Source organism: Microcebus murinus, chromosome 13, assembly GCF_040939455.1.
Source record: "Microcebus murinus isolate Inina chromosome 13, M.murinus_Inina_mat1.0, whole genome shotgun sequence".
In the NCBI taxonomy this organism is placed as follows: Eukaryota; Metazoa; Chordata; class Mammalia; order Primates; family Cheirogaleidae; genus Microcebus; species Microcebus murinus.
In genome coordinates, this window is record NC_134116.1 from 40,377,717 (window position 1) to 40,398,214 (window position 20,498).

General features: G+C 37.5%; 2 protein-coding genes across 5 annotated transcripts in view; one reads left to right on the forward strand and one right to left on the reverse strand.

Annotated features, from left to right (window-relative positions):
- Positions 1–919, reverse strand: part of BORA (BORA aurora kinase A activator) — a 30,378-nt gene extending 29,459 nt beyond the window's left edge. The window contains exon 1 of one of the 2 annotated variants that reach the window (XM_076009381.1): positions 783–919. The gene's annotated coding sequence lies outside the window, so the exon portion shown is untranslated. The remainder of the gene's footprint in view (positions 1–782) is intronic. The other variant, XM_012774111.3, reaches the window with a different exon arrangement.
- MZT1 (mitotic spindle organizing protein 1) lies at positions 908–20,189 on the forward strand. Of its 3 annotated transcripts, XM_076009382.1 has the most exons (4): positions 1,004–1,260; positions 10,228–10,373; positions 17,895–17,987; positions 18,365–20,189. In XM_076009382.1, exons 1-3 carry the CDS (start codon positions 1,188–1,190, stop codon positions 17,961–17,963), a joined length of 288 nt encoding a protein of 95 aa, XP_075865497.1. In that variant the 5' UTR covers positions 1,004–1,187; the 3' UTR covers positions 17,964–17,987; positions 18,365–20,189. The 3 variants fall into 3 exon arrangements, 2 of the variants coding, with proteins under 2 accessions (XP_075865497.1, XP_075865498.1); XM_076009383.1 differs by lacking the exon at positions 17,895–17,987 and having other exon boundaries at positions 1,032–1,260; XR_012922434.1 differs by lacking the exons at positions 10,228–10,373; positions 17,895–17,987 and having other exon boundaries at positions 908–1,260.
- Positions 20,190–20,498: the final 309 nt, after the last annotated feature.

The window sequence follows — 20,498 nt, forward strand, 5'->3', positions numbered from 1 at the left end:
AAAAGAAATCAGAAGAATGCTTGTTAAAACTACAAAGTTCTAGCGATCCTCCAAATAGCCTTGAAAGCTACAGAGGTATTAGTGCTATAACTGTGCAGAAGAATTAACAAGTTCAGAGTAGTGGCTTACAAGTTAACAGTCAACCAAATATGAATGAGTTCAGACTTGCCTTTGAGACTACTAAATCCCTTTTCAATTTCAGGACTTACATCTATGGTTTTTTATTCATTACCTCAAATCTCTAAACACTATGAACATCCTTCGGATACCCCAGCAATTTCCCTAACAAACTATAGTTGCAATTAAACAATTCTTTGTAGCAAGGAGATAAGATCACACGACACTTGTGCCCTTCTTGCCCACTGGTCCTAGCCAGAGAAGTATGACTGACAGGGGCTAGGAAATTAACCGTCTCTGGGAGCCTTTCCTCAAACATCTGCCTTTCGCCAAGACCCCCCGCAGTCCCCCTCCCCAGGACAGAAAGCGAGACTGCAACCAATCAAAGGCGGCTGCAACCAAGAGGGAGAGAGAGAGAGAGAGAGAAAGACGACTCTACTACTGAATGCCTGAAGTGCAGCTGGCTCGGTCGGGTGAAGAGCAGAGGAGGTGTCGCCCCCAACCCTACGCGATCGCTCCTCCTGGGCGACCCTCTCTTCCGCACCTACTCCCTCGCTGTTCCCACTCACCGTGGGCGAGTGGGCAGGCAGGTGCAGAGCTAGGAAAAGTGAGCTTTCCGATTCGAGACAGGAGGAAAGGCCAGGGACTACAAAGACCGCACCTACCTGCGTATTTAAAAAGGAAGCCCCCAACACCGGCTCCAGGGTGCTCCCGGGGGCCGAGCCAGACCCCACGACAGGCACAGACTCTTTAACTCCCCGCTTCCGCGCTGGCTCAGGCCAACCAGCGCACGGGGCTTGTGCGCGCCTGGCCAATCGCGCCGCGCCGCTGTCCGCGAACCGGCCAATCGCCCGGAGGCCGCGTAGGAAATTCGAATGGCAACTCCTCGCTCCACATTCCGCGCAGAGAAACGAGGCTCCAAATTCAAATCAACGCAGCCGCACGCCGGCGGCGAGCGCGAGGGGCGGAGCCTGCCGGCGTGAGCGGGACGCGCGGTGTGAGCGCCCAGGAGAAAGGAAGGCGCTCCAGTTCCGGGTCAGGCCCTTCTCCCGCCTCCCTCGGCCTCCGCCATGGCGAACAGTGGCGGCGCCGGGGCGGCGACGACGGCGGCGAACATGAATGCGGTGAGGGAGACCATGGACGGTGAGTGCCCGTTGCTCTCCCTTTACCTTGCCCGCGCTCCCCAGAGCCGAGGCCGCAGGCGGGGGGAGCCCAGGGAGGACTCGAGGTCCCCTTCCAGCCCCAAACGGCATCTTCTAAGATCTTAGGACGGCTGACGAACCCATCCTTTGAGAGTTGTCCATTTGCTCCTGCGTAGTTTGTCGCGCGCACGGCGTTCCGTCCCCGACGTCAGCCGGGAGCGCGCTCCGTCCGGTGCCGGACACCGAGTGCCGCGCCCCCTCCGTCGCGCGGCCGCGACCCCGCGCGGCACCACCCGGTCCCCGCGCACAGCCCGGCCGAGCGCTTCGGAAGCCTCAAGACCTGAAGCCCAGTGTGGACATGGGCCGTGTGTGTTTGATCACCGCTTTGTCCCTTGCCCTCGGCACTTTGGTGGGCACTTTTTAAATATCCAGCGAATGAACAAATTGCCCCTTCATCAGAATTACCGCAGTTTTGCCTTGAAGTGGGTGACGCCAGTGTCCGGGTGCTGTGGGTGTTGCCTATTTTGACGCCCTGGGGCACGCGGGTGGAAAGCCTACACAAGTGTAGTATAAGATGAAATAAGTGCCTTGCAGTTACCCTCTCTCTCTACCCTCTGATGTTGGCTCTGCACTTTATACTCCTGTGGTGAGCTTGGACAAGCTAGTTACTTAAACATCTTGGAGCCTGTTTCTTTCTTTTTTGTAAATAAAACTCCATCTTTTAGGGTTGTTATGAATATTTAAATAGGACAACCAAGTAAAGGCATATCAAAGGTGATCAGTTATTTTTTGTATTACATGACATGTCATTTCACTTGTGCACTTCTTTCTTTGTCTCTATTTTTCTCACCTCCACCTATATATAAATGTTTGATAGATGTTAAATATTGCTGTTTGCAGTCTGTCTGGACATTTTCCAGGGGATATCACATCAACTTCCATCTTTGTAAAAGATAATCCTATGGAATCCTCACTAGGTAGTGCAGCCTTCTTGCTGTGTCTATGCCTCCTTCATTTCATGGGCTCTGCTTCTTGCATAGCACCTCCATAAGGGTGGTTCTGATAAAGGCTTCTGGCTTTTTCTACAGTGGCTGCTGCTTTCTTTTTCAAAGAATTACTTATAAGAGCCTTTGCATGTAATTTTTTTATCCAGTGTCTACCTTGCTGATTGTGAATTTTGCCCTTTATACCATATACAGCCTATTTTTCCATCCCTCTTGGTGTATCACAGTTTATTAGTTTTGTTTTGTAAGTGGATTTATATACATAGACATTTATGTAACGTTGCTATCTTTTATCATTCCTTGGAAGTCAATAAAGAATTTCTGCTGGTTTTCTTATATTAGCTGTACTTAGGTTCCTTATTTATATGGCCCTAGGATTCCATTTAAATAGCAAACTCACATTTTACCTCTAATGGAACTACTAATGTACAAATGACAACTGATAGTTTTGGTTGCAGCATCAAGATATTTCCTGAGAGAACTCAAAATGTAAAATGAAGATTATAGAACAGGGGTCCTCAAACTTTTTAAACAGGGGGCCAGTTCACTGTCCCTCAGACCGTTGGAGGGCCGGACTATAGTTTAAAAAAAACTATGAACAAATTCCTATGCACACTGCACATATCTTATTTTGAAGTAAAAAAACAAATGGGCAAAAACACCTGCATGTGGCCCATGGGCGGTAGTTTGAGGACTCCTGTTATAGAATGTGTACCAGGAGGGTGAAGGGAAAGCTCTCCCTTAGCCCTCAAAAGTTTTGCTGAAAAATCACCTCATAAAAGGCAGCTTAATTGGAGAAGAGGCATGCAGATTTATTTAGTCATAGTTTTATGTGACACAGAGAACACTTCAGAATGAAGACCCAACTCCCTATTGGGGTGCAGAAGCTTCTGCACCATCTTGAGGTTATAGAAATAATGGGAGTTTGAACCTGGTAAAACTGGTAAACTGGAATTGTGTTGAGGGGCAATAAATAAATACTAGGGAGAATTCAATGGCTTTGAAGAACATACAGTAGTCTGGGACAAAGTCTATTGAGCCTGCAGAGTGGACAATGGTTTGTGACAAAAGTCTTTCCAGGCCTGTTGACAGAATTTAGTCTTCCTTCCTGTGATACGGGTTCAGTTAATGAAAACTCAGGGAAAGGACCAGAGGTAATTGTTTTCTTTGGTAGTTCCACATTTCAGGCAGATTAGGAAGCTTCAGAGAACAACTTCATCCTATGCTTTTTTTGGAAGAGACTGTGTGTAGGGAGGTGGTTGTCAGTCCTTGAGCCTTCTTTTTCCATTCAGTATGAGCAAAGCATCATATTCTGGGGTATTGGTTTCTGTGTCCCGATAGTGAGAATATGGAAAAATGAAGAGATTTTTGTAGAATAGCAGTTGATGTATGGTATTTCACTGTATTTAAGTCCATGAGAGCTGGTGTGAAGTTTTCAAAACTTTTTTTTTGTTAAGTTTTCAAAACTTTGAGTCCCATTTCTCCCTTCAATGGCAGCATTTGTCTGCCCTCCTTCAAAATATGAGCCTCAGAACTCAGCTGTGACATTTGCATTTTAATTATGAAATGAAAGGATTTTGTTAAAGATATGGGAGAAAGCAGGTGAACTTTGTAGTTTATCTGCATAGCTCACTCTGAAAGGAACCTGATCTATCTCAGCCTGATTTTGTATAATGACTACTGCATGAGATCCTCTATTGCTGCAGTCCCCAACCCCAGGGCTGTGGCCTATTAGCACAGCAGGAGGTCAGCAGTGGGGAGACTTTATCTGTATTACACCCCATTGCTTGCATCCCTGCCTGAGCTCCCCTCGCTCCCCATCTTCCGTGGAAAAATTGTTTTCGGTAAAAATGGGTCCCTGGTGCCAAAAGGGTTGGGGAGTACTGCTCTACTGACATCCTTAGATCCTCAACATTCTCTTCCTATATTCTCAAAGTAGGCCTTTCAACTACCCTGTCTCCTCCAGTGTAGTTAATTGTCTCCTTCGCTTTTCAACTTTTTGAAATTTTAGATACTCTCTATTGATAACATCATACTTTAATTTTTATTTATATTGTAAAATTTTCCCTATACCTCTAATTTTAAGTATGACAATTATTTCTTACCAGAGGCTTCATTGTAGTACTACTTTGTATGTCAGGTTGTGAGCTTAAGAAACACCTTATAGAGAAAGGAGTTAAGAGTCCATAGTGTATTGACTGTTTAACTAGCACTACAAGGCTACCACCATCAATACAGTTGCTCATTTGAGAAAGAAACCTGGGAGTGAGTTTTGCTTACTCTTACCTCCCCTACTTCCTGTTCTTCACTAAACCCTTTCAGTTTTTCACTCGTTTCAGTTTTGACCATTTGTCTAAATCTCTCCTGTCCATGCCACCCATGACTGCAATAATGTAAGTGGACTTCCTCACCACATGTGCTCTGCCCATTTTTAAGATTCTTCCCATATTCTGCCAAAGTTTTTAAAATGCCAGTCTGATCTTGTTACTCTTCCATTTTGTATCTTCCAATAGCTTCGCATAGTTCTAAAATCTTCAGTAGGCCCATAGAAAATTTATATGTCTCCCTTATCTCATATTTTATACCCATTCACCCTCTTTGTTACATTGCTTTCACCCTACCTATTCAAGTCTATGGATTTACCAAGTTTCCTCCAGAATAGGAATCGTTACACAAATTGGGTTTTTGTTCTCACTCTTCACCCTTCCTCCTAACTGTGCATTAGTCTGGTTGATTTCCACTCACCTTTGACATCTAAACTTACTTGTCACCTCTTCAGACAAGTCTTTGCTAAAATACTATGTCCTTCTAAACTTGATAAGATGCCCTCGTAATTTGTTTCAAAAGTATGTCATTCTTATTTATTTCTTATTCTTTATCATAACTGGACTCAGTTATTATTTTAATATCTATCTTTCTTCCTAGACTGTAATGTCTTTGAGGACCAGGACCATATCATCTTTGTTCACAACTGTATTTCCAGCAGTATCATAACAGGCACAAAATACAGTTAGCTACAGGTTGACTATCCCTTTTCTTAAATGCTTAAGACCAATGTTTTGGATTTCAGATTTTTTTTAGAATTTTAAAATGTTGTCTTTACATAATGAGATATCTTGAGGATGGTACCTACATCTAAACATGAAATTCATTTATGTTTTATATATGCCTTATACACATAGCCTGGAGGAAATTGCATTTTTCCCTCAGGGACACTGAATAAACATGTGTTGTGCACTTGCGTTTTGATTTTGACCCATCACTCAAGGTCTGGTGTGGAATTTTCCACTTGTGGCGTCATATTGGTACTCAGAAAATTTCAGATTTTGGGGGCATTTTGAAGTTGAGATTTTGGGATTAGGAATACTCGACCTAACCTGTACCAAACATACAGTAGGCACTAAGGAAATAGTTATTGATTACAGACACTTTATGAAGATGGGAATTAAAGGTCAGTGCCAATTTTAAAAGAAATCTTAAAGGAAGTAGTACTAGAACTGAGATGGACCCGAAAAACAGCATAGAGTTATGGGAAGGGAAGAGAAAAGAAAGGAAAAAAGCACGAACAAAGGCATGAAGTCAGGAATAAGCATAGCATTTGTATTGGGGGGTTTATTTACTGGAGAGAGAGAAGAAAAATGAAAAACTGTTAGAGGCTTTAGTAGAATTCATTAGTTGGTTGGTTAGAAAATAAAAGTATATAAGTTTCCAGTATGTCAACAGTAACCACTTAAAAATGTAGGTGTGAAGTTGAATCCATTTATGAAAACAATCAAAAATAAAAGGCAAAGAAAATGAATATTCACTATGGTAAATTGAGTACTTGCTGAAACTCTGCTGCGAGTATATAAAAATGATAGGAAATAATAAAATTATCAGGATAGCCATGTTCAAAAACAAGAAAGCAAGGTCTCCATTGATTAGAAAGAGGTTTCCCCCAAAGAAAGGAGCAGATGGGAACCACAGCAGGGTGTTGGGAGTAAAACCTGACCAAGCATGCTGCCCTGTCTGAGTGACGCTGGGGCTCAGAAATATGCCATCTGCCACAGCCAGGGATTGAGAAGTACCATGCATGTGTTTTCTGGGTCTAGAGCCAAGATGCTTCTACAAGGCCTGATCCAGAGGGCTGAGGCCAGAGTAAGGCTTCCTATCCAAGAACATGTCACCAATCCAGGATACCCAAAAGAAATGTATGGAAGATGAGTTTTCAGCCAAGAATCACAGCTCACCTAAGGTAGATGAAAAACATAAACAACTAATGTGGAAAATGAAAAAAGAGGGAAAGAAAAAGTAGTAGTAACAGCTAACTTTTTTATTGAGCACTCCCTTATGCCAAGCAGCATTCTAAGTGTATCCTTTAATCCTCACTCCAGTCCTATAAAATAAGTATTGTTATCCCCATTTTATAGAATGATGAAATAAAGGCATAGAGAGATTAACTTGCCTTGTAAGTAAGTAGTAAAGGTAGAATTTGAACCCAGTTAGTCTGGCTTTAGCAGTCATACTCCTAACCACTGTCTTTGCTACTTCAAGAAATAGAGATAATAGAGCAATCTCAAAAACAGTTTAAGAGTATAGCCTTAAAAAAAAAGCCTTAAGTAAAGGCAGGAACAACAGCCATGAAATAAGAAGTGGTTATAAACAAGCATTTAGTTATAAAACAAGAATAAGTGATTATGGGAGAAATTAGAAATCTTAAAATAGTTATTGAAATAAATTCAGCAGGTAATGTGAATAACAAGCTATATACAGCTGAAGAGCAAAGTATTAATAAGTTGAAATATCAAAACTGAAGAAATGAAAATGGGAAGAGCTGTCAGCTTCTGGCCAAAGTAGAGTAACAGGGACTAGGTTTACTTTCCTGCTTGAAATAACCACAAAACCTAGATAAAACATATGTAACAGTGGTTTCAAGACACTGGACATCAGACATTAAAGGACAATGATCCTTGAGAGACAGGAAACAAATGAAGCCATCCTGTGGTTGTCCTAGCTCACTGCCTTCAGAGAATTTCCAGGCTTCAGGACAGCAGGGGGAACCGAGAGGGAAACCCAGGTGGAACCTAGAATTCACTCTAAGATGAGCAGAAGGAGCTTAAGAAACCAGGGAGACTGAGGCAGGTAGAGTTTGCAGGACCAAGTACCTGAGAGGAGAGCAGCACAGAGAACTCTGGAGATCTGTAGAAGAATCCCCCTTGAATATGCAGAACCTTGATTAGCACACGTGTGAGGAAAGTACTCAATAAGCTGGGGAAAGAACCATCCAAAAGGGTTAGGGGCAACAGTACATTATGTTCACACAGGGCTGAGGATAGTGCCTTATAACTACCAGGTAGAGTAGAAAACTTCATAATTCATGAATCATTGGGTAGAATACTCAGAGGAGTCTTGCCTCCACAGTGTGGGGAACAATTTGCCCTACACTAAACAGGACTGTGGTCCTGCCTAACAAATCTAAAAAGCAAGACCTAGAAGAATCAGATGGGTTTCCAGGTAACTATCTCATTACAAATTTCCAGAATATTTATAGAAACAGAAAAATATCCAGTGCTTAACAAAGTATAATTCACAATACCTGACATCCAATTAAAAACTAACAGGTATGTAGAACAGGAAGATATGACCCTTGATGAGGAGAAAAATTCAATCAAAATAAATCCCCAAATGGCACAAATGTTAGAATTAGCAGACTGGGGCATTAGAATTGTACTTCATATATTGAAAAAATTTAGTAGAGGCATGGAAGACATACATTTCTAAAGACTCAAATTGAACTTCTAGAGATAAAAATAGATATCTGGTATGAAAAAGTGAGAAGGGCTCATCTCATGAATATCATGAATACTATAAAAGTTTTCAAAAGGACATAGGCTTAAATTAATGGGTGACTAAATATTGTTAACTTGTCCATTCTTCCCAAAATAATAGTTTTCATGTAGTTCAGATTAGAATCCAAATGGAATTTGTTTTTGGAATTGATGAAAAAAATTTTAAGTTCACCCAGAGAATAAAAGGATTTTAAATAAATGAGAAATGATAAAGGAATCTTTAATCTACTACATGCAATATAAAATTAGTAATTAAAATTGTGGCTCTAACTCAAGGTAGACATGCAACAAATCTGTAGGCATATGAGAATTTACTGTGTGATAAAGGTGGCATCTCAGTTGAGGATAGGTCATTCAATAAATTGTATTGGGGTAACTGGCTTATTTGGGCTTATTGGGGCAACTGGGAGGAAAAGTGAGATGCTATCTTTCATCCAAACTTCAGATAATTAAATACTTAAATAATTATAAGGGGGAGGGAATAAAGTTTCAAGTGCTAGAAGAGAATACTGGTGATAGAATCTTTGTATAGGGAATAACTTTATAAGTTATTCCATAATGCCGAGGGAAAATGATATAGGAAACAACAGATAACATGTTGACAGTTGACTTAAAAAATTCTGAACACTCTGAGAAACAACAACTATAAAATAAAGTTGAACGAAACCGATGTATTTACATCTGGAAAATCACTTTGGAAACCTAGGTTCTCTATGTTGGTGCTTCTCTTGTTAAAGATAGATACTTCCATAAACTACAATAAAATGCAGTATCATAAAATTGAAGTTAAAATACAAGCTTTCATTTTTATTATAAGATTCAACAGACATATGATTACGCTGTCAAGTTGTTAGAAAATTTCTAAACGCTCTTAAACCCTTAAATATATATATTACTGACAGAGCAGTTCTAGAAATTTATCTTAATGAAATAAAATTAGGTATGTACAGTTACTTTATCACAATATTACTTTAATGGGGAAAACATGAGCACAACCTCACTCTTTTTTTTTTGTTTGGTTTTGGGTTATTTTTGAGACAGTGTCTTGCTCTGTCATCTAGTCTCACCATAACCCCGAATTCCTGGGTTCAAGCAATCCTCCTGCCTTCCCCAGTAACTACTGTGTTTCCCCGAAAATAAGACCTACCCATAAAATAAACCCTAGCAGGATTTCTAAGCATTTGCGCAATATAAGCCCTACCCAGGAAATAAGACCTAGTGATGAGTGTGGCTACGCAGTGTATCTGCACTACCCATGCATTTTGTCGCGGAGCAGTAAAGAAGACAAGCAGCCCTTCTCATCTGCCCTACGAGAGCTCTGTTGCTCCACTCGAGAGATTGGGGCCAATAGTTCTGAAGGAAATAGAGTCGCAAGAAATTCAGGATGGAATTCGGGGTTTGGAGAGTCATGATGATGATCCAGAAGAAGAGGACTTAACTATATTTGAATAAATGTAGATTGTTGTACTGTACTTAAGAAAAATAACACATCCCCTGAAAATAAGCCCTAGGGTGTCTTCTTGAGGAAAAATAAATATAAGACCCTGTCTTATTTTCATGGAAACACAGTAAGACTAAAGGTGCATGCCACCACCCCCAGCTAATTTTTCTTATTTTTGTAGAGACGAGGTCTCTCTGTTAGAGATGAGACCCGAAGGGTCTCGAACTCCTGGCCTCAAGTGATCCTCTTGCCTAGGCCTCCCAAAGTATGGGGATCAGAGGTGTGAGCCACCATGCCCAGCCGTAACTCTTACAATAGTAGAGTAGTTACATAAAGGATGGTGTGTCCATAAAATGGAATGTTATGCAACTAATTGTATTGTAAACCAATACTAAAAAAATAGGGAAGTGTTTAGGATAATCCTGATTGTGATGGATAAATTATTAGATATTGAATGAATGGTAAAATATGCACTAAGATATAAAAGGCAGTTATGTGAAGGGAGGTTGTAAGTTTAAAGTTTCTGAATCTAAGTAAAGGCTAGACAGTATTACATGCTGATTGCCAATTCCTGGAATGCTATGCCAATTCCTTGTTATTGTGTAGTAATATATAAATTAAAAACAAAAGTACTATGTGTATATTTTTAAATGCTGTAAGCTTTTTTTTTTTAAGTTTTCTTTATCTTTTTTCAGTTCTGCTTGAGATTTCCAGAATTTTGAATACTGGCTTAGATATGGAAACTTTGTCTATTTGTGTACGGCTTTGTGAACAAGGAATTAACCCAGAAGCTTTATCATCGGTTATTAAGGAGCTTCGCAAGGCTACTGAAGCGCTAAAGGTTAGAGATTCCTATTAGTTCATTGTAAATAAAGATACTTTTGTTTAGAAAATGATTCATGATGAAGTTATAGGAAAGATCTTAGTTAAAGAAGGTTAAACTACTTCCGACACCATCAGGAGAAATTCTGAAAACTAGGAGCTTAATAACATATGTTCAGATCACAAATATTACTGTCATCACAGACAATGTTATCTTTTCTCAGAAGTCTCTGTTTTTAGAATTTTCTATATGGTGAGTAAATTGTGTCCACCGTGAAAGAGATACATTCAAGTGCTAACCCTGGTGGTGATGAATATGACCATAGTTGGAAATAATGTCTTTGCAGATATCCTCAAGTTATGAGGTCATAACTGGATTAGGGTAGATCCTAACCCAATGGTCGGTGTCTTTATATGACAAGGGAAATTTGAACACAGATACAAAGAGAAGATACATACATGTGAAGACAAAGGCACAGAAGGGAGACTGCCATGTAACAATACAGGCAGAAATTGGAGTGACGTGTCTGTAAGTCAAGGAAAGTCAAGTATTGTCAGCAGCCACCAGAAGCTGGGAAGCAGCAAGTAAGGATCCTCCTGTGGAGCCTTCAGAGAGCATGGCCCAGCTGACATATTTATTTTGGATTTCTGATCTCCAGAACTGTGAAAGAATAAATTTTTTATTGTTTTAAGCCACCTAGTTTGTATTACTTTGTTATGGCAGCCCTAGAAATCTGATACAGATTTTAGGACTGGGAAGTGGGGTGCTGCTGTAACAAATACTTAAAAATGTAGAAGTGGCTTTGGAATTGGATAATGGATAGAGACTGGAAATTTTAAGGTGCTTTATAGAAAAACACTAGATTGCCCTTGAAGAGACTGTTGGTAGAACTGTGAATGTTAAAGGCAGTTCTGGTGAGGGCTCAGAGGATAGCTGTAGAGAAAGCTTTCTTATTTCTGAGATACATATACGTTAGGGACAGAATGTTTCTTTATGTAAGAACATTAAAAATGCTTCTGGTGACATCTCAAACGGAAATGAGGAACATTTATTGAACACTAGAGGAAAGGTGATTCTTGTTATAAAGTGACAACTTGGCCAAATTGTGTTCTACTATTGGAAGAAAAATAGAATATGTAAGTAATGAACTTCAATATTTAGCTGAGGAAATTTCCAAGCAGAGTGTGGAAAGTGGACAGCCTGATTTCTCATTGCTGCTTGTTATAAAATTTAAGAGGAATGAGCAGTTTAGGAAGGAACTAGCACTTGATGATTTGGAAAATTCCTAGCCTATCTGAATAGCATGTTCTGGAGATGGGGCCAAGAGTGTGGGTGGCTTGTGAGGAAATTAGCTGTGTGATAGACCCCGTCAGCCATCTCAGCACAAACACTGCTGGATGGGACTGCGTGAGACAAGACGAAATGAAGGCTGTCAGATTACTGGAATTCTGTAGGCAGGAAATTGGCTGATAGAGCTGTGACCATGTGGTATACTTCAAAAAAAGGGAAGAATGAATCCAAGAGTGATTGAGAGACCAGGGGGCTGCTGATGCCGTCATGCGCCCAGAAGGCCACCTTTTTACAAAGTTTAAATTAACCACCTTTTAATTGCTGAGACTGGCAACAGAAAAAGTATGCTGTTCCCTGTCTTCCTTGCACATACTCTCTGATTTAAAAATCTCATGATTTTATTTTCATGTTTATATAGCACTGTCTCACCCTAAGTACTGAAACTTTAAATTAGTCTATCTTAAAACTTGCCCAATGACAAAGTGACTTATCTTTTTTCTTATCTCTGAGAAAACAGAACTATATAAAACATATAAATGACCTGTCTTTCAGATTTAAGTTACTTTCCAGTAAGCTCCAATGTTTTAGGTTGTGTGCTTTTTGAAATCTTTTGATTATTAAATCTAACACAAAAGGGTAAACAAAAAATATTTACAGAGCAAAAATATATCATAAAATCTCCATGCAGCTATCACTGCCAGCACCAAAGAAACCCCCTGTGCTCCTACCCCAGTCACCAACCCCTCTCCCACCTCTTCTCACCTCTAGTAACTACTGTCCTGACTTCTATGATAGACTCTGTTTTAGTGGTATTACTAACGAAACGTGGACCTCTAAACACTGTAGTTTAATTTTGTAAAATTATTAAACTCAATATAAATGCATTCTTATAACACTATCTTTTTCCTGAGTTCTTTCATTTAACATTATGTCTGTGAGATTATTTATGTGGTATGTAGCTGTTATGCATTTCTTTTCACTGTAATATGTTTTATTGTACAAATATACTATAATTTATCTTTTCTACTATGAATGGATATTAGATTGTTTACAATGTGGGACTATTACACATAATGCTGCTTTGAGTATTGTACTTATCTCTTGATTCTTGTATATGACCATTTCTGTTAGGTGTGTATCTAGAAGTGAAATTGCTAGGTCTTAGGTTATATGTATCTTTAACTTCAATAGATGATAATAATGTCAAACTTTGCAAAAACAGTTGTATTGATTTATATTTCCACCATCAGCATATGAGTTTCCTTTGCTCCACATCTTTGCTGATGCTTATTATTGTGAGTCTTTTTAATTTTAGTCATTCTGCGATGTATATGGGTTTCTCATTTAGTTTTATTTGTATTTCTTTGAGTACCAATAAGGTTAATGCATTTTTACATGTGTTTTGGCCATCTTCTTCTGTGAGGTAGCTTTTTAAGTCACTTGCCCTTCTTTCTGAGTTGTTTGTTCTTTTCTTTTTGATTGGCAGTCCTTTATTCCAGATGTGAACTCCTTTGTCAGAGGTGTGTGTAAGGTTTCAAATTTTAAGAGTTATAAAAATTATTGAAGTTTTCTATTTCTTTTTAAACTTAAACCTGTGGCTTTCATAGAACAGAAAGAAAAATAACTGAATAATAAGAATAGCTAGGGGTGTGGGGCGGAAAAAAAAAAAAAAAAAAAAAAAAAAAAAAAAAAAAAAAAAAGAATAGCTAATACTTATATTAGTACTTTCTTTGTGCTAGACCCTATTCCCTAAAGTCCAGTAATGGCATTATTTCCTCTGTAGTCACAACAGTGTTATGTACTTCTACAGGTTGAACATTCCTAATCTGAAAATCCAAAACGCTCCAGAATCCGAAACTTTTTGAGTGCCAGCATGACACTCAAAGGAAATGTTCACTGGAGTATTTTGGATTCCATGTTTTCTGATTAGGGATGCTCACCCAGTGATTACAGTTGGCCTTCTGTATCCGTGAACTCCACATTCATGGATTCAAAAAACTGTGGATCAAAAATAGCTTTGAGGGAAGGGTTGAGGATGGTTGCGTCTGCACTAAACTTGTACAGACTTTTTCTTCGTGTCATTTTCCCCTAAACTATACAATATGACAACTATTTACATTAGCGTTAACTTTGTGTGAGGTGTTGTAAGTAATTTAGAGATGATTTAAAGCAGTTGTCCACAACCTTTTTGGCACCAGGGACTGGTTTCATGAAGACAGTTTTTCCATGGAGTGGGGTGGGGAATGGTTTAGGGATAATTCAAGCACATTACATTTATTGTGCAGGCAAACCTCTCGGCTAATGATAATCTGTATTTGCAGCCGCTCCACAGTGCTAGCATCACCACCTCAGCTCCACCTCAGATCATCAGGCATTAGAGTCTCATAAGGAGCGTGCAACTTTGAACCCTCGCATACCCAGTTTACAGTAGGGTTCGCACTCCTTTGAGAATCTAATGCCACTGCTGATATGACAGGAGTCATAGCTTATATGGTGATGCAAGCCATGTGGAGTGGCTATAAATACAGATGAAGCTTTGCTCGCTCGCCTGCTGCTTACCTCCAGGGGTTGGGGACCACAGATTTAAAGTATATGGGAAGAAGTGCATAGGTTATATGCAAATACATCATTTTATATAAGGAACTTGAACATCTGTAGTCTTTGGTGTCCAGGAACTAATCCCCCATGGATACCCAGGGATGACTGTATAATGCAAACATTCCAAAATCCCCTGAAAATCTGAAATAGGAAACACTTCTGGTCCCAAGTGTTTTGGATAAGGGATACTCAATTTGTACTACTGTTACTGGTTTACTGCTAAGGAAACTGAAGCTTATGGTAACTAACTTACTTATCCCAAAAACATACAGTTAAGTAGTTGAGCTGGGATTTGAAGTTGGGCTGTCTTACTTCGAAGTTGTTTACTCATTAACTACGAAGTTTTCGTCTACAATAAAATGTAAGGAGTATCTGAGTAGGAAAGGATGAAATTGTTATTAGAAGCAAAACAGTCATTGGGCTGTAGCAGGGGCACATTCCCTGTCTTAGTATTCTCTCTTATAGCTCTTTTTCTTTTTTTTTTTTTTTTTTTTGAGACAGAGTCTCGCTTTGTTGCCCAGGCTAGAGTGAGTGCCGTGGCGTCAGCCTAGCTTACAGCAACCTCAAACTCCTGGGCTCAAGAGATCCTTCTGCCTCAGCCTTCTGAGTAGCTGGGACTACAGGCATGCGCCACCATGCCCGGCTAATTTTTTATATATATATATCAGTTGGCCAATTAATTTCTTTCTATTTTAGTAGAGACGGGTCTCGCTCTTGCTCAGGCTGGTTTTGAACTCCTGACCTTGAGCAATCCGCCCGCCTCGGCCTCCCAAGAGCTAGGATTACAGGCTTGAGCCACAGCGCCCGGCCCTTATAGCTCTTTTAATAAAAAGAAGTATTATAGTATTTCATCAGGATGCTTCTGAAATTCAAGTGAAAGAAGATTTATTTAAAACATATCTTCTACAATTACAAGAATTTTTGTTTTATTCTGCTTGAGTTTGAAAGAGAATAAGCAGAATAGGAAGACATTTTTGTATTGTACTACAGTTTGAGTTCAGTAAGGGAACCAGAGTCAAACCTAACTGAGACAGGTAACTGACAAGTGTTTTGGTAGTGTTTTCTTGGGCAAAATACAACCTAAGGTATTAGAATAGGAGGTTTATAAATACCTATTTAACATAGTTTTATGAGCTTTGGGCATATTGCTTATTCTGTATCCACTGGACCATAGTGAGATGTAGGAGGTGAAATCAAAAATTAAAATTGACAAAAATCAAAAAGTGTTGACTAATTGAATGGATTCTCACACATACAGAGCCTTTTTTTTGTTTTTGTTTTTTGTTTTGAGACAGAATCTCACTGTGTTGCCCAAGCTAGAGTGCCGTGGCATCAGCCTAGCTCTCAGCATCCTCAAACTCCTGGGCTCAAGCAATCCTTCTGCCTCAGCCTTCCGAGTATCTGGGACTGCAGGCATGCACCATCATGCCCAGCTAATTCTTTCTATATATATTAGTTGGCCAATTAATTTCTGTCTATTTTTAGTAGAGACAAAGTCTCGCTCTTGCTCAGACTGGTTTCAAACTCCTGACCTTGAGCGATCCACCCGCCTAGGCCTCCCAGAGTGCTAGGATTACAGGCGTGAGCCACTACCACCAGCCTACAAAGGCTCTTAAAATGCATTTCTCCCATGTTATACTAGCATCTCATTAAAAGTTAGGCAAACAAGAGATCCTGAAAAGTTTTTAGCAAAGCAGAAATATTAACTAAATTTTTTTCTTGTTTTCTTTAAAGTGATTTATGTAATCTGTATAATTTTTATAAAAATGCCACCTGTTTATGATTTTAAAAATATTTGAATCAGAAAATATAAAGAAGGAAATTTAAAAATCACTCAGCATCACCTGTATTATAACCAAATATTATAACCTGTAATAATATTCGGTGAACATTATTCCAGATAATATCATGCTCTCTCAAAAATAAAAATATTGCGCTTAATTTTGCTGAATTGAAAAAGAAAAATACCTGTCAGTGTGCTTCTTTCTGGATTAAAGTCTGTTCTCTCTTAACTGCTATACTGGGTCAGGGTGGGGAGCTAGTTGGTTCAGAGCTGCACTGAGCCACACCTGCCTTTTCTTGACCACCCTTTTACTGACTTTACAAGCATAACATTGTTCTCCTTTCTGTATGTGGTTACTGCTAATGAATATTTTTCCCATATTTTTTGTTTATTTTTGAGTATTAAAATCAAGGTAAAGAGGAACTGTTCCTGCTGCATTCTGTCTTTATCCATAATTCCTAGTATTTAAAGCTTAATAGTATGTTACTTATTGTCTCCATTTTAGAATGTTTAAAATATAAATCAGGGATATCTTGAAATGTTGCAAGGAACTATTAGTCTAAGACATTAGGTTTTTTCTTTTGCTCTTTAAGTATGTAGAAAATAGTAACAAGTTTTTGTTATTTTGCCTTTCACTTTCACAGATTTGTATATTGATATTGTGTAAATCATTTATAGTAAAAGTAGCCAGCTGTGTGGCTTCCTAATTAGATAAGTTCCTTAAGAGCAATAGATATGCTACCTTATGTGTATCTCCCACAGTATAAAATAATTGTGTATTTTATGAATGATTCTTTGAATTTTTATAATATCTCCTTGGTGCTAGTCGTAAATGCTTGCACAGAAAATGAAAGTTTGGAAGAGACAAGGACTACTAAAAGTGAATTTTTTTTTCTAGAGCTGATCCTTGCAAATTTTTGGAGTTTAATAGCAATCTGGTGACTATGTATATGTTTCTAGGATGCTATTGCTGCCTTTTCAAATAGAAAATTCTGCATTTGTATAACATGAATGCTGTATTTCACTTAAACTTACTCAGTTTAAGTGAAAATACTTGTTTCATTGTCTGTATATTAGAGGAGAACTTCTAAAATTAATATGAAAATGGAATGGGACAAGACAAATTAAATTGCATTTGAATTATTTTAATTCAAAAAAAGCAAAATTGTATATATGTTTTTAAGTCTTCTTTGAATTAGGTAATACTGAGAATGGGGCTAGGGAGATAACAATACCTAAAGGGTATGTGGTCAAAGCTAATACAGGAACCTATGTGGATAAAAAGAAGTAAGGAATATTTTAGACCAATAGAATTTTTTTCAAATTGTGTTCTAATTCTCTAGAGTAGTAAACCTGGAGGAGGGAAAGGCTAGTTTAGAATAAATACATCTGAAAAACAAGGTTGGTTGTATTGACTACAAAGAGAAAGCTTCAGCCATATTTCAGATTTCATTATGTAAAGTTTTCCCAGTATTTTAAAGCATTTTTACAAAAGGGCTCTGACTTAGACTAACTAAAAGCAAGTTTTAATTAGGAAGTAGAAATGTAAATGAATCAAAAGTTTAACATGTATTTCTGAAATTAAACTTAAAATTATATCCAATCTCATACTGGCATTAAGAAATTACTTTTTTAAGGTATGACAGTGTGGTAGTTTTTTCAGTCTTTCTGGAAATATGTATTCAATTATTTATTGATGAATGATAGGATGTCTTAGAATTCCTTCAGAATAGTCGGGGAAAGTAGTGGGGGTATAGGTGAAATAGGATTAGCCAGATGTTCATTATTCATCTTTTGCTCTTGTGCTCTCTACCTTGTAGCATAAAAGATCTTTTTTATTCCTTTTATGTATTTATTTTTTATTTTAGGGGCAAGGTCTCCCTATGTTGCCCAGGCTGTTTTCCAACTCCTGGGCTCAAGTGATCCTCCTGAGTTAGCCTCGTGAGTAGCTGGAGTTACAGGTGTGAGCAACCACGCACAGTTTCTTTTTCATTCTTAATTCCCTTTTCACAGTATAATAAAACATATGGAAACAGACAAACTAATGAAGTCTATTGGAACAAAGTCTTATAGGTTAATTTTTCATGTGGCATTATGTTTTTACATGTGCTCTTAACTATTATTTAAGATGATATAACTGTTTTCTGTTAACCTAGCAAGTCCAAAAGGTAATCCTGATGTATAACAAAAAATGAAAACTACTGTATTACCCTGATAAAAGTGGTTCTGTTATATGGGAGAATAGTTTGTTAATGACAATGCAGTATTGACAAATTTATCTCCATGGTGTCTCTTTTTCCATGGTTTTATTATAATGAATTTTACTTTCTTGTTCTAGGCTGCTGAAAATATGACAAGCTGACTTTCTGGAGAAATTCTGATGAGATATGTCAAGCTCTGCAGGAGGATTTGAAGATTGCTTTGTAGTCAAGAATGTACAATGAAATTACTGCATGCATCAGTGTAGAAAAATTTTCCTTTTTATAAGAATTATAAAACCATAGCTTTATAAATCAGTGGAAAGTGGCTTACAGAGAAAACTATCAGATGTGTTTACATCACATCTTACTCACTTTTTTTTAACAGCTATAATGCTTTGGCATTGTTATGTTCATATTTATGTATTCCTTATTTATAGCTCTGATAGCTTTAATTTTCTAAGCAGTCTGTCTATCAGATGTGCACATCTGCTGTGCCTGGTTGAAGTATAGTGGAACCCATCAGTAGTGATGTGTGGTAGTTATGACTTGTTGACATTTCCATTATAAACTTTAATTTTGAATTGTTTATGCATAAAAACTGGATTTATGTTGTATTGGGCTGAAAGTTGACAGGATTTCCACTACCATTTGTGAATTTTGATTTAAGTTCATTATTATATCAGAATCTTGTTTTTTAAAAAATAAGAGCATGGAAAACATTTCTAGTAATCTGCTCTTTAACAAAGAATATTTAGTTTTTTAAACAGTTTGTTGGGCAGTTAATGTGAACCAGATAATTTTTGTATTGATTGAAAAATAAAACTTTTAGAAACTTAGATTTTAAAGGAAATGACAGTGTTTAGCCTAGCATTACTTATAGTTTGAATCATTTAAATCTAATGAAAATGTTAGTTGAGAATTTTTTTAAGTTTTTATACCCTATAAATGAAGACCTAAAAAATAATGTATAAAATGAAACATAGCCAACATGCAAAATTCCTGTTTACTTTTATTACATAAAAGTAATTTAAGTGCTTACCTGACAAATCTTGAGTGGTTATTTAATAAATCACTAGATAGGAGGTATGTTTCAACAGATATTTAGTATTTTCTGATGAAATAAGGATTTCTAGTCATTAAACAAAAACTAATCTAATGTTCTATATCAGGAATTATAAGTATGGCTTTTTAAAATCAGTTTATGTGTCCTTTTTTTTACCCTTAAAGCTATAACTCATCAAAGTGATGATATAAAATAAAATTTTAATATATTGATTCTGTTCCTATAACAGAATCTCAGTGAAATTTTTTTGGCAAGACTTCAGGATTTAATATGATTTTATTGTTTCTTAAATTTTAGATTTTGTTAGATACCATTTAAATGATAATACAAGCATTCGCTCTTTAGTAGCATTTTTTGTTTTTCAGACAAACTGAAATGGTTTTAATAAGACTTAGTGATATTGGTGTAGAACCTTCTGTGCTATTTTTAAAATGTAGGACTTTGACCATTTTGACTTTTTAAATGAATGACATTTTTGCCAAGTGCACTGCAAGGTCTATTATTGGCAGAACAGGTTTGGAGACACCAAGAACTTATGATAAGTCATTTGATAATAAACACTGCAAATACAGCATGTTGTTATTTATAAAATGTTAAAGAGAACACTTTTGTTAACCTTCAAAATTTGTATATGCTTTTAGGCCATAAGAGTTGATAGTTTTATTTATGAGTTTGTAGATTAAGTTATTTATCTATGAAACAAAACAGGAAAATATATTAAGAAGGGATTATGTTTACAGAAGATGTTTCTTTAATGTGTCACATTTCTTAAATGTAAACATATATTTTTAATGCATACTTAAGTAATATTTAAGAAACCAAACAAAATAATGATACAATTGCAGTGTTGTGCTTGTTGTCAGTGACAATAATAAAACCATTTTGGTGGTATTGGCATGTACTTTTGATTTAATATGTGCTTCTGTTAATTCAACTTGTGTTTCTGTAGGTAGTCCATAAATATTTAGATGCTTATTATGTATGATTCAGAACTATTTAAAGGTAGATTTTGTAATTTAAACTAGGCTCCAGGTGTAAAATGGAATACTTTTCCCCTGGTAGTGAAAAGGAGATAGCTATATTAACATTGCCCTAGGCTTTAAAACAAAGTTGGCAATTTAAAGTAAGTGTGAGATTATATTTGTCTATACTTAAAATAAGAGTTTCTTTACATAGTGGAACATTATGAAATTTAATACATGTTCCAA